Below are 14,741 nucleotides of genomic sequence, written 5' to 3' on the forward strand. Positions count from 1 at the left end.
TCCACCCATTTTCTCACCTATGCCTCTCCCTCTTTTTCTCATGTGTTTACACAATGAAATACATAATCACTAAGCTATGCTATAACCCAATTGAGTTCCACCCAATCAGAGTTACTCCTAAGATTGTTCAACTCATTTTACCTGAGGTTACCTTGCCTCATCCAAAAGCGATTGCGGAGTGGATGGATGACATGAAAAGGTGGCCTGAGATCAGTTATGGTGATATTTTTAACTACTTTGTTCTGTCGGTAGATGGCTCTGCGATGAAAAACTATACATTTCTTGAAAACAAATGGTCAGAGGGTTGTTAAGGAAAGCTGAAGCTGCACACATTCACGTCATGGTTCATTGACTGAAGAGCAGATCGAATTAGCAGGTGCGGGCCTTGTTGAATGTGTGACATGTTGTGATAGTACAGGTGTCACCACATCAACAATGGATGATTGTTAATGTTTGATGTCAAAATCATGTCCTCAGTCTGTGCATCTTCTAGATCTGAAAGAATCTCTTACTGGAGTGGAAACATAAGACGAATCACTCCTGGATGATGCAACTAATAGATGAAAATAATTGCTAATTCTGTGGTTTAAGCTTAAATCTTTAAACATTATATGTGACAGTTTTGTGCATTTTCAACAGTGTTTTTTTCTCATCTGTCCATCTGACGAGGCTTAACTAAAAAGCATCTTTTGTAAACGTCACTTGTTTTTGTATCACAGTATGTGTTATTTTTATTTTGAAATAAAATGAAATAAAAAATAACTTTTTCCATTTTCTATTTTATATTCATTCATTTTTTTTATTTTAACATTTTCACATTTTTAATAATGTTTTATTTTTAACTTTTAAGTTTAATGTTGTGTTGTTGGCACAACTGACAGCCGTAACCATCATGAAATAACTGCAGTTCCTGTCTTATGTGCCAGAGAGCAGCAACATGCCTTTTTAAATTCCAGTTTAAGTTATTTTTTTTATTTTATTCTTTCCATTTTCCATTTTTATTTTTATTTGTTTTTATTTTTCATTATTTGTTTTTATTTAATTTTTTTTTTTTTCTATTTTCCATTTTTTTTTTAATTCTTTTTTCTTTTAACATTTTAACATTTTTAATAATGTTTTATTTTTAACTTTTAAGTTTAATGTTGTGTTGTGGCACCTCTGACAGCCTTAACCATCATGAAATAACTGCAGTTCCTGTCTTTTGTGCCAGAGAGCAGCAAAACGCGTTTTTAAATTCCAGTTGAAGTTATTTTTAATTTTATTTATTTTTTATTTTTTTTTCTAATTTCCATTTTTCTTTTCTTTTTTTTTTTTTCTATTTTTCCATTTTTTTTTTTTTTTTCTTTTTTTTTTTTTATTAATTATTTTTTTTTTTCTTTTAACATTTTCACATTTGTAATAATGTTTAATTTTTAAGTTTAATGTTGTGTTGTTGGCACAACTGACAGCCGTAACCAGCATGAAATAACTGCAGTTCCTGTCTTTTGTGCCAGAGAGCAGGAAAACGCGTTTTTAAATTCCAGTTGAAGTTATTTTTAATTTTCTTTTTTTTAAATTTTTTTTTCTAATTTCCATTTTTTTTTTTTCTATTTTTCCATTTTTATTTTTTTTCTTCTTTTTTTTTTTTAATTTTTTTTTTTTTTTTTTATTTTAACATTTTCACATTTGTAATAATGTTTAATTTTTAAGTTTAATGTTGTGTTGTTGGCACAACTGACAGCCGTAACCAGCATGAAATAACTGCAGTTCCTGTCTTTTGTGCCAGAGAGCAGGAAAACGCGTTTTTAAATTCCAGTTGAAGTTATTTTTTATTTCATTTTTGTCTTTTTTTTTTTTCTATTTTCCATTTTTTTTCTTTTTTTTTTTATGTTTTATTCATTTATTTTAATTTTTTTTCATATTTATTTTTTTATGTTAACATTTTCACATATTTAATAATGTTTTATTTTTAAGTTTAATGTTGTGTTGTTGGCACAAAATCAGTGGATCAGATGGTGTGCGGTTCGTAAGTAGAAATACTGCATTCTAACTACAAATCTTGGCAGGTTTTGAGCAGTTAGTGGCTCAAAGACACTAAATAATGTAGACGTCTGAGAAAAACCTTTTGTTGCCTGGTTAGACAAGTGAATTCCACTCCAGCCACTTATTATATACAACATTTTTTTGTGATAAATATGTATTCACTGATTCTCTTTAAGTTAATTTTCCCTCGTACCTTGTGTTGTTCACGAAAAAAAACAAAATCACATGATTCTAAAAACTGGCTCGCCAAGAGTTCTCAAGTTTGGTCATCTACAGCATGTACGTTATTGTTCTGGTTGACAACAATTACTGTTAAGACTATAAGTATCAGCATGAAAGGCGGTACTCCCAGTTACACAAAAGCCACCCAAGTCTTGATGCAAATGTTCTTACCCAAAGGTTATCACCCAAAGTGCATCATTATATCACCGTACAATGGAGTCAGTTATTGATTTAGTATTTACATCAACTTAAAAAGTATTCGCTTCCACCCTAATATTGTACCAATATGTGAATGTTGCCACTTTGTGACAGTATATGTCCTCGTCTGGTCACTGTGGTGCCGAGGGATAGCACATTGTAGCACAGGATCACCATAGCAACCTTTATGAGCAGGGACCTCCCATGTTTAGTAGTGTTTCTGTCTGTGGTGTCTGTGATGTAATCCTTGGCTCCGTGCCTCACTTAATAGGACCCTCTGATGACCACAGAGGGCAGCCATGATGGTTTGTAGTTGGCCCTCTGATATCTGAGGTTTACCTCATGTCTGTATCACATCCAGCAGTGTCAGTGAGTGAGAACAAGAGTGCAGAAATCATCTTCCACCATCAGCACCAGCCTTTGTGTGATTTAAGTGTGTGAGTACCGTACATTTCCCCTCAAGAGTTCCCAGAACATTTTTTAAAAGTGGTTAAATGTCAAAAGATTCTTCACATTCAGTGTCTGGCTGTTTTCATTAAATGTTAATAGCCAGGCAATCTTCATGTAAAGGAGGTATTTGATTTTCTTCAAAATACATTCAGTTTGATCTGACATAAGGCACTACAGTGTCGACCCACAGAGGCCTCACAAAGGATTCCCATTTAAATCAAAACAACACCCTCCAGACTCCAGCTGGAACATTTGTGGAAATAAATACAGTTTTAGATACACTATAAAACTATAATGTTTACAGTCTTGTGATTGTTGCATCTTCATTTCAGTGCAAATGTCTTGGCTGCTGATGAGCCAACTCAGCATTTACTGTAAATCCATTCTGCTCGGACACACTTAATCCGTGTCATCAGCCAAAATAGATCTGTCAATTCATTCAAAAGTAAATGAAAGACTGGGCTACAAACAAGGCACTTTGCTCCTGTCCTGTCAGCTGTCCCTGGCTCTGAGAGCTACTTACTTTGTTTTAGCTTGTCTGTCATCATAGTAGTGGTGAGTCAGAGCATGGAGTCTATGTGGGTGATTACTGAACGGCCAGAACCCGTACAGATGCACATTGGCACAGTGTTCCAGAGCCAGGCTAACCATCATTATGCCGGTTCTGAGTCATTCTCCTTTTAGGCCTTGGGAGCGCCAGAAGAGCGCCAGATCCTGAGACATATTAAGGGAGGGTGATCTTATTTTGCAAATGAGCATGTGTGTGTTTACTAGTTTCAATAGCTAATAATGTCAAAAATTAACGTTCCATCCTTCTCTGGCTGTGTTGGTGGTAGACAGATGTGATTTATGTCTTGGTGAGGCCAAAGGTTTGTACTTTATTGACTGTTCTTTTGAAGTTATTTCAAATGGACATGCTGTACTTTATTTTTCTTAAGTAGCAGATTATTAATCTGCTCACCTGGTTCTACTTTCCTTCATCTGCCCTTGTTACATGCCGAGCTGGAGAACGGAGCAGAAGTTGCCAATGGGCCTAAGGGCAGTATTCAATACTGTGTGTGGTGGTTGTGGTTGGTGGGTGTGTCGGAGTCTGCAGTTGTCTTTTGTGATTTAAGTGTGCTTATTGCTATATTGTCAGGAAGTAGTGTTAAATTGTTCAATACCTGATTGTTCGCTGCCGCTGAGGAGCAGTAGGTTTAAGTTGAGTACCTCCGGGTTGTTTTTCACTGCGATTTGTAAGCAGTAGCTTTAATTTGAGTGTTTTTTTGTTTGTTTAATGAAAGTACTACAAAATCTATGCTAATAAATCACTGGATCATATGGTGTTCCAGCCAAATATGTGGTTTGTAAAGAAATACTGCATTTTAATGATAAATGTTGGGAGGTTTCGGGACACTAAATCGCTCAATGATACTAAATCATGGAAGCTAAGACGTCTTGAATTCCAGTCCAGCCACTAATTACATACAAAGAACTTTTTCTGCTGATTATTTATTCACTTTAACTTAATTGTCCCTCTTAGTTTGTGCTGTTCTCAACAACAAAAAAAGCACAAACTTTCACATGAAACTAAAACTGGCTCACCAAGAGTTCTCAAGTTTAGTCATCTGCAGCTTGTATGTTATTGTTCTGGATGACAAAGATCACTGTCAAGACTTTATAAGTATGAAAGGCAATACTCCAAGTTACACAAGACACACCCAGGTCTTGATTCCAATGCAAAAGCTCCCGTGGTCAGTTACATAACTGTCATTAGTAATTGATTAACACAAGGCACCACAATGTAAACCCCCACAAAGGCCTCACAAAGGATTCCCATTTAAATCAAAATAACTCCCTCCAGACTCCAGCTGCAACATTTGTGGTAATAAATACAGTTTTAGACTACAAGACTATTTACAAGACTATAGCTAATATTTTTGTTGCATCTTCATTTCAGTGCAAATGTCTTGGCTGCCAACTCAGCATTCACTGAGAGTCCATCTCACAGACTGTATATAAGAAGTGGACGTAGTCACCGTGATGTCACCCATTGGTTTGTGGACTGCCGTTTTGAAGCCTCAAGTTCAGCATTTTGGCCATCGCCATCTTGTTTTTTTGCAACCAGAAGTGACAGGAGAGGGTGGAGCTAATGGTTATTAGAAAGAATGCAAGTTTAAGGCATTTCCACATTGGCTTCACTTTTCAGACCCTGGAGTTGCCCTCTGGTCCATCTTGCTTGGACATACTTAATCCATGTCATCATGTCATCAGCCAGTGGCAAAAAAAAAAGAAAAAAAAGGCCACAAACTGCATAGGAGGGCAGAAAGTTTTTGAGCATGCAGGGCAGACGTAGAGGACAGAATAGATCTGGCAATTCATTCAAAAGTATATGAAAGACTGGGCTACAAAGAAGACACTTTGCTCCTGTCCTGCCAGTTGCTCCTGAGTCTGGAAACTACTTTTCACCTGGTCGACAATCTCCCAGGTGAAGCCTGAGCACCCCCTCAGTGTGCAGCTGCAACAAGAGGTCAAACTCAGCCGGCATGGTGTGGAATCCCGTAGCTTTTATGTCATCGTAGTAGTGGTTAGCCAGGGCGTAGAGTCCTTTTGGGTGATTACTGAACGGCCAGAACCCATACAGATGCACATTGGCACAGTGTTCCAGCGCCAGGCTAACCATCATTATGCCGGTGCTGAGTCGTGCTCCTTTTAGGCCATGGGAGCGCCAGAAGAGCGTCAGATTCTGGAGGTAGTCAGGGTTAAAGAAGACGGGCCGGGCAGGGCTTTCAAAGTCCTCAGTGGCGTAGACGGCCCGCATGCACACAGGGGTGCAGAAGCTGAACGAGAAGGCGGGAAGGAGCAGCAGGGAGTTGCCGTACCTGCGCAGACTCTCCACAAAGGGACGGCGACGCCCCATCAGAGACCCAAACCTGAAAATAAACAGCAGATGTGAAGCAACAAGACAACAGGAACATTTTAAAGTGCAGTGAGGTTCATCCTCTGACTCACTTATTTACGAGAATAGTTGGGTTTGCTGTCACAAGGTCAGTCTTGATGCCCACGTGTTTCTCGTAGCCATTTTCCAAGGGAGGTAGGTTGCACCTGAACAAGCAACAAAGACGATATAGAGATCGTTATAAAGAATTGCAAAGAATGTGAATGTTAACGTTGATTAAGGTTGTCATCAGTCCACTACACTGGACACCTTTCTCACCTGATAACAAACTGAGCTGAATCAATCATCTTTCCACAGCTGCTGTTGGTCAGGATTCCTCCGTTCCCAACAACAGCACACGTGTCCCATGTTTTATTTGGGAACGGATGCTCCTGGAATTAACACCAGAGGAAAATGTATTACAAAACAACATTTATATACAGATTATATCATACTGTCTATGAAAGACAAAGAGACATATTAAGGGAAGTTGATCTAAGGCCGATCTAATCTCATTTGCAAATAAGCATGTGTGTGTTTACTAGTTTCAATAGCTAATAATGTTAAAGCTTAAAGTTCCTTCCTTCTTTGGCTGTGTTGGTGGTAGACAGATGTTATTCACGTCTTGGTGAGGTCAAAAGTTTGTACTTTATGGGCTGTGTGCCTTGCTTTCCACCTGTTGTGTCCTGTATCCTGAATCCTGTTACTTGGAATCTGAACCAGAGGCTGTAGACTCTTCGGGCCCTATCTTACACGTGGCTCAAAGCGGCACACAGTGCAACTGTCAATGCTAGTTTCAGACTGACGCAGTTCTAATTTTCATGCCTAGCGCTTACATTGTGAAAGTAGCAAATGTACTTGCTCTGAAACTCTAATTTAGCACCTTTAACTAGCAAAAGAGGAGTTGGACATGTCCTAAATGCACTTGCACCACATACTTTAGACCTGTCTATATTTCATTTAAACAGGGCCTTTGATATCTTTTTATCACATGGCTGCTTTATTGAACTGTGTATTGTGTGTGTATAGTCTATATACTACTTGTATAGTCTATATACACACACAGTAGTCACTATTTTTACTATCTACTTCTTATCTTATCTTATTGTTGTATTGTATTGTTCTTAAGAAGCAGGTTATTAGCCTGCTCACCTGGTTCTACTTTCCCTCATCTGCCCTGCAGTACATAACCGGCCTATTTCCACTCATTCCCTGACAGATTGATATTATAGCTTTGTGCCTTGCTTTCCACCTGTTGTGACTTGTATCCTGAATCCTGTTACTTGGAATCTGAACCTGACTGTCTGCATGGCTGCTTCATTGAACTTTGGATTGTGTGTGTATAGTCTATATGCACACACTTTAGTCACTATCTTTACTATCTACTTCTTATCTTATCTTATTGTTGTTATTGTATTTATCTTCACTATCTTTTACTATTTTATCGCAAGATTTTTTTTGCTTTGAAAACAAAGTCCTCTTGTGTGACGTAGAGTTATGTACATAGCTGAGGTCATAGTGAAGATAAGAACTACATCCAAATAAACTGAAATCCTCTGTGACTCAGTTACATTTATCTGTATCTGCCTTCTACCACAATTGTCTTTACTAGTTAATTAAAATTCCCTAAATGTATTCATTATATTACTTCACATTTTGAGCCACCCTAACTAGTATTGCTTTTATCAGAAGTTAAACAAAAACAATCAAAGATGATCTCACAGATTTAATGAGTCATACTTTGGATTCTTACAATTCTGTCCATATCCCCTAAAAAGTAGATAAAGGTGTATATTGATGTCACATTATATTGTATGACAAGAATATAACTTGCACCAAACAAGACACCAAACAAGCATCAGATGTTGTGGTAATATTCATGAATGAGAAACAACTTACCTTTACAAAGGTGCTGAAAATCTCCGGGTTCACCTGGAGGGTCCTCTTATTTTCTCCGTCGTATACGATCTTCGATCCCACTGGAGTGTTGGCCTGGGTAATGATGGCCTTGTCAGAACCATGGCACTCGCTGCTCAGCTGAGATCTGGGGAACCACAAGGACTTCGTTAAATCACATTCAAGATGGTCAGGAGTGGTGTTGAACAGAAAGCTTCATAATTTGCAAAATACAGAAAGAGTTAATTGACACTGGCGATAAGTCATATCTGGGCATGCATTGACAATTATTTGCACTTCTGGTAACCTTTTTTTGTTGTTTTTTTTGTTTGCAGAATACAAAATGAAATAAATTCAAAATAAATTACCTGTATTTTTGGTAATTGTCCTCCTGCTTCTTCCAGGTCTTAGAGTAACGCTCTTTTACTTTCATGAAGACCTCCCTGTGACACACACACACAAACACACACACACACACACACACACATCCAAATACACAGTCAGGTTTGTAATCCCTGTAGCGCTGACATGACTTGATCTGTTAAAGGCATAAACAAAAAGGTGCCTTAAGGAGAAGAAGCAAAGTGATGGTGTTTGTTCTCACTTGCAGCCTTTACAGAGGTCAGCGGGCCAGGGGGGGCTTTTCTTGTGAGGAGGCGGTCTGTGAGGTTCCACATTACTGTGGAGCGAACACAAGAGAAACAGGACAGGTGAGTAACATGTTGATGTCAGAGATAAAACAGATGCTATAAGAGGCTCTGAGCCCCATTTGTCTTTGCTTCATATCAGAATGAGAATTAGCTTTATTAGCCAATTATATGTATACTGTATATATCTATATCTAAATGTGCTGTATTGATTGCTTCCATGCACGTTGTCATTACATAAAGCAATCTAACCAGTGAATGCTTTTATGCAATCAACTATGTGGCTAAACCTGAAGTTCTGACTTCAGCAGGAGACTTTTGTTTCTGGGCGTTATAATCTCTGTGGTCTGTGGTCTGTGCTATGTATTAATTATAGTTATGTAGTTATGTATCCTCTTCTCTTCCAGTTATTAAGTTTCCAAAAAGATTTTTTTTTAAATCTCTGATAGAGTCCAGTTGGAGTTGTGATGTGTGATCCTGCTTGATTCCCAGCCTTCACTCTTACGATGTGTGCACCTGTAGGACTGCAAACCCACAACCTATGAGAGATCGTTATTAAACTTAAAACTTTAACTGTTTTTTTAGAATTTTGGTTTAATGGTGTTAACTGTCAAAGGAAAAAACTGTTTTCTTGGAGAAAGAAACCTTTTGAAGCCCCTGAGTGCACATCCGAAGGACAGAGTGTCACAACCCCAGACAATCTTCATACTCCCCTGGAGTATTTCAGGAAGTTCATCACAGCAGAAATGCTTGAGTTACTGAAGGAGCAAACAAATTTGTACAGCGTACAAAAATCTTCACATCACAGCAATATTAACACCACTGTTAAGGAGCTGGAAATATTAATTGGTCTCTACCTGCACATGGGTCTTTGCCAACTGCCAGGAAATCGTGCTTACTTGGAAAATGACACAAGGTGTGCCATGGTGGCTGACAACATGTCACGCAACCCGTTTTCACACCCTGCTGGCATCTCTACATATAACTGATAACACTGATCTGTCAAACAGGCAAGAAGGGGATAAGTGCTGGAAGATCCGTCCATGGCTTGATAAGTTTCGCAAACAATGCCTGGAGATCACCCCAGAAGAACACAACTCTATTGATGAGCAAATGGTGTATTTCAGAGGTACTCACATGGAAATAACACGGCATCATTTTAACACCACTGAAAAACAAGTTAACCTCTTAGTTATTTCGTATTGAAGACGTGCCATTTTCCCCAATTCATTTTCTAAATGTCTCTGCTAGTAACTTCCCTCTTAGATTGCTTAGATCATGATGTTGAAATGTATTCACTCGGGGGCAGAAAAACACCAAAGTCATTTCACACTAACTTCACCTTCAACAGCTTTGTGTCTTTTGACAAAGAGGATGACATCAGCGGAAAAACAAAATACTTCAATTTCTGCCCTATATTATCAACTGCTCCACTCTTGTCTTGTGGTCACCCAGCATGCCTCTCTATCGTTTGCCCCCACTAACACACCTCCAGCACCCAAAATACAAAAAACATCCTGATTGGATTAAAAATAGTGTTATTCTATAGGGAGTTGGGACACACTTACTTGTCGTTGATCATGATGAGAGTGGTCAGCAGACTCCCCACAGAGCAGAAAGTGATCACCAAAGAGAAGAGTGACTTCTTCTTCAAGAGCTGTCCCCTCATACCTCTCCACTCCTGCTAACTTCAACCTCTCACACTGTGTTAATCTTTGGCCTCTCTGCTTCCTCCTCAGTTAGTCGTCTGCCTCTTGTTCAGACAAGTCATCTGTTTGTTTGTTTTTTTGTTTGTCTTCTCTGTCCTTTGTCTCTCCTCTTTCCCTGTTTGTGTCCAGGCCAGATGAAACTGATCACCTTTTGTAGCTCCATCACATCCTACTTTAATCCTTGTCATGTCTATTTTGGTCCACCCATTTTCTCACCTATGCCTCTCCCTCTTTTTCTCATGTGTTTACACAATGAAATACATAATCACTAAGCTATGCTATAACCCAATTGAGTTCCACCCAATCAGAGTTACTCCTAAGATTGTTCAACTCATTTTACCTGAGGTTACCTTGCCTCATCCAAAAGCGATTGCGGAGTGGATGGATGACATGAAAAGGTGGCCTGAGATCAGTTATGGTGATATTTTTAACTACTTTGTTCTGTCGGTAGATGGCTCTGCGATGAAAAACTATAAATTTCTTGAAAACAAATGGTCAGAGGGTTGTTAAGGAAAGCTGAAGCTGCACACATTCACGTCATGGTTCATTGACTGAAGAGCAGATCGAATTAGCAGGTGCGGGCCTTGTTGAATGTGTGACATGTTGTGATAGTACAGGTGTCACCACATCAACAATGGATGATTGTTAATGTTTGATGTCAAAATCATGTCCTCAGTCTGTGCATCTTCTAGATCTGAAAGAATCTCTTACTGGAGTGGAAACATAAGACGAATCACTCCTGGATGATGCAACTAATAGATGAAAATAATTGCTAATTCTGTGGTTTAAGCTTAAATCTTTAAACATTATATGTGACAGTTTTGTGCATTTTCAACAGTGTTTTTTTCTCATCTGTCCATCTGATGAGGCTTAACTAAAAAGCATCTTTTGTAAACGTCACTTGTTTTTGTATCACAGTATGTGTTATTTTTATTTTGAAATAAAATTAAATAAAAAATAACTTTTTCCATTTTATATTTTATATTTATTCATTTTTTTTATTTTAACATTTTCACATTTTTAATAATGTTTTATTTTTAACTTTTAAGTTTAATGTTGTGTTGTTGGCACAACTGACAGCCGTAACCATCATGAAATAACTGCAGTTCCTGTCTTATGTGCCAGAGAGCAGCAACATGCCTTTTTAAATTCCAGTTTAAGTTATTTTTTTTATTTTATTCTTTCCATTTTCCATTTTTATTTTTATTTGTTTTTATTTTTCATTATTTGTTTTTATTTAATTTTTTTTTTTTTCTATTTTCCATTTTTTTTTTTTTATTCTTTTTTCTTTTAACATTTTAACATTTTTAATAATGTTTTATTTTTAACTTTTAAGTTTAATGTTGTGTTGTTGGCACCTCTGACAGCCGTAACCATCATGAAATAACTGCAGTTCCTGTCTTTTGTGCCAGAGAGCAGCAAAACGCGTTTTTAAATTCCAGTTGAAGTTATTTTTAATTTTATTTTTTTTTAATTTTTTTTTCTAATTTCCATTTTTTTTTTTTTTTTTTTTTTTATATTTTTCCATTTTTATTTTTTTTCTTCTTTTTTTTTTTTTATTTATTTATTTTTTTTTTATTTTAACATTTTCACATTTGTAATAATGTTTAATTTTTAAGTTTAATGTTGTGTTGTTGGCACAACTGACAGCCGTAACCAGCATGAAATAACTGCAGTTCCTGTCTTTTGTGCCAGAGAGCAGGAAAACGCGTTTTTAAATTCCAGTTGAAGTTATTTTTTATTTCATTTTTGTCTTCTTTTTTTTTCTATTTTCCATTTTTTTTCTATTTTTTTATGTTTTATTCATTTATTTTAATTTTTTTTCATATTTATTTTTTTATGTTAACATTTTCACATATTTAATAATGTTTTATTTTTAAGTTTAATGTTGTGTTGTTGGCACAAAATCAGTGGATCAGATGGTGTGCGGTTCGTAAGTAGAAATACTGCATTCTAACTACAAATCTTGGCAGGTTTTGAGCAGTTAGTGGCTCAAAGACACTAAATAATGTAGACGTCTGAGAAAAACCTTTTGTTGCCTGGTTAGACAAGTGAATTCCACTCCAGCCACTTATTATATACAACATTTTTTTGTGATAAATATGTATTCACTGATTCTCTTTAAGTTAATTTTCCCTCATACCTTGTGTTGTTCACGAAAAAAAACAAAATCACATGATTCTAAAAACTGGCTCGCCAAGAGTTCTCAAGTTTGGTCATCTACAGCATGTACGTTATTGTTCTGGTTGACAAAAATTACTGTTAAGACTATAAGTATCAGCATGAAAGGCGGTAATCCCAGTTACACAAGAGCCACCCAAGTCTTGATGCAAATGTTCTTACCCAAAGGTTATCACCCAAAGTGCATCATTATATCACCGTACAATGGAGTCAGTTATTGATTTAGTATTTACATCAACTTAAAAAGTATTCGCTTCCACCCTAATATTGTACCAATATGTGAATGTTGCCACTTTGTGACAGTATATGTCCTCGTCTGGTCACTGTGGTGCCGAGGGATAGCACATTGTAGCACAGGATCACCATAGCAACCTTTGTGAGCAGGGACCTCCCATGTTTAGTAGTGTTTCTGTCTGTGGTGTCTGTGATGTAATCCTTGGCTCCGTGCCTCACTTAATAGGACCCTCTGATGACCACAGAGGGCAGCCATGATGGTTTGTAGTTGGCCCTCTGATATCTGAGGTTTACCTCATGTCTGTATCACATCCAGCAGTGTCAGTGAGTGAGAACAAGAGTGCAGAAATCATCTTCCACCATCAGCACCAGCCTTTGTGTGATTTAAGTGTGTGAGTACCGTACATTTCCCCTCAAGAGTTCCCAGAACATTTTTTAAAAGTGGTTAAATGTCAAAAGATTCTTCACATTCAGTGTCTGGCTGTTTTCATTAAATGTTAATAGCCAGGCAATCTTCATGTAAAGGAGGTATTTGATTTTCTTCAAAATACATTCAGTTTGATCTGACATAAGGCACTACAGTGTCGACCCACAGAGGCCTCACAAAGGATTCCCATTTAAATCAAAACAACACCCTCCAGACTCCAGCTGGAACATTTGTGGAAATAAATACAGTTTTAGATACACTATAAAACTATAATGTTTACAGTCTTGTGATTGTTGCATCTTCATTTCAGTGCAAATGTCTTGGCTGCTGATGAGCCAACTCAGCATTTACTGTAAATCCATTCTGCTCGGACACACTTAATCCGTGTCATCAGCCAAAATAGATCTGTCAATTCATTCAAAAGTAAATGAAAGACTGGGCTACAAACAAGGCACTTTGCTCCTGTCCTGTCAGCTGTCCCTGGCTCTGAGAGCTACTTACTTTGTTTTAGCTTGTCTGTCATCATAGTAGTGGTGAGTCAGAGCATGGAGTCCATGTGGGTGATTACTGAACGGCCAGAACCCGTACAGATGCACATTGGCACAGTGTTCCAGAGCCAGGCTAACCATCATTATGCCGGTTCTGAGTCATTCTCCTTTTAGGCCTTGGGAGCGCCAGAAGAGCGCCAGATCCTGAGACATATTAAGGGAGGGTGATCTTATTTTGCAAATGAGCATGTGTGTGTTTACTAGTTTCAAGTTATTTAAAATGGACATGCTGTACTTTATTTTTCTTAAGTAGCAGATTATTAACCTGCTCACCTGGTTCTATTTCGTTCTTCCTGACTGCCAGAGGCAGTGTTTAACACTGGATGTTATCCATCTCGCGCACGCGCAGGTCGAGTATTTAATATCAACAAAGTCACATGTGACCTGGGATGACGTAGTTTATATAAGCCCACGTCATCATCAGATATGTCCCTTGAATCTTCTCGCGGCAGGTAATCCGCGAATGCAGGTTGATTAAAAGAGATAAGCCGTTGACTTTTCGCTGGAAGCCCTGCAACCGCATGGTTGGAGCTACGGTTTCGTCCTCCAAGGGCTGCGATTAGTTAATCACGGCTACACTCTAACACTTTAGACGCTGTAACACCGGTGTTTTCGCCGGTTCAATTCAGCGAGGCTAACGACAGGTGAGCTAGGATCACAAGGTGAGTATATCCTCCCGTCGTTAGAGTTTCAGTTACGTTTGTTGATAGGAGTCTGTTTTCGGTCTCCTTTATTGTTTATGGCCGCCGAGCTAAGTGTTTGCGCTACAGTATCGGCGAGCCTCCGTCGGACAACGAGCCCGTTGGGCTGTTGTCGGCTAATTCATTTCCTTTTACAGTGTGTGTTGCTCAGCAGCGAGTGATTTCGCTCGTTAAAGCAGACATCTCCTTTGTTGATAGATAGAGCGACCGCTCCCCAGTAAGTGATTTCGCTTGTGGGTTAACTTATTTTGTGGCTGCTGTTAAAGGGGAAGTTATTATCTTCCATGTCTTTTGTATAATAACAGTCCTAGTTCAAAGCTAGTGTCTAGTTACTGAGACAGTTTCCTGTTAAGCAACTTGATGTAATTTTTTCTCTCTGTTACTAGAGAGTGCTTTCACTCCAGTGTAACCAATGAGTTGCATAACAAAGTAAACACATTATATAAGTAAGATAAATACATTATTTAATTAAATATAAGAGTATAAAATTCATACTACGAATTATTATAAATATCAGCAGCACCATGTTAGGTGAGCATGTTTGCCGTGCCTGCATGGCTCCACTGCTAGCTACTGATGGCCATGATGA

General features: G+C 37.9%; 1 protein-coding gene across 1 annotated transcript; it reads right to left on the reverse strand.

The window, feature by feature from the left end:
- Nucleotides 1-4,153: 4,153 nt before the first annotated feature.
- LOC141780858 (alpha-2,8-sialyltransferase 8E-like) lies at nt 4,154-10,256 on the reverse strand. Its single transcript, XM_074656286.1, has 7 exons — nt 9,921-10,256; nt 8,310-8,384; nt 8,074-8,148; nt 7,709-7,853; nt 6,089-6,201; nt 5,884-5,976; nt 4,154-5,804 (listed from the first exon to the last, which is right to left on the reverse strand). Exons 1-7 carry the CDS (start codon nt 10,019-10,021, stop codon nt 5,330-5,332), a joined length of 1,077 nt encoding a protein of 358 aa, XP_074512387.1. The 5' UTR covers nt 10,022-10,256; the 3' UTR covers nt 4,154-5,329.
- Between the last annotated feature and the right edge of the window lie 4,485 nt (nt 10,257-14,741).

This window comes from Sebastes fasciatus, chromosome 13 (assembly GCF_043250625.1).
Source record: "Sebastes fasciatus isolate fSebFas1 chromosome 13, fSebFas1.pri, whole genome shotgun sequence".
NCBI lineage: Eukaryota > Metazoa > Chordata > Actinopteri > Perciformes > Sebastidae > Sebastes > Sebastes fasciatus.

Coding starts and splice junctions, on each gene's coding strand:
- LOC141780858 (XM_074656286.1), bottom strand. CDS start 10,021: ATGAGGGGACAGCTCTTGAAGAAGAAGTCACTCTTCTCTTTGGTGATC. Junction 8,385..9,920: donor CTCATCATGATCAACGACAA/GTAAGTGTGTCC, acceptor TTCGCTCCACAG/TAATGTGGAACCTCACAGAC. Junction 7,854..8,073: donor GACAATTACCAAAAATACAG/GTAATTTATTTT, acceptor GTGGTTCCCCAG/ATCTCAGCTGAGCAGCGAGT.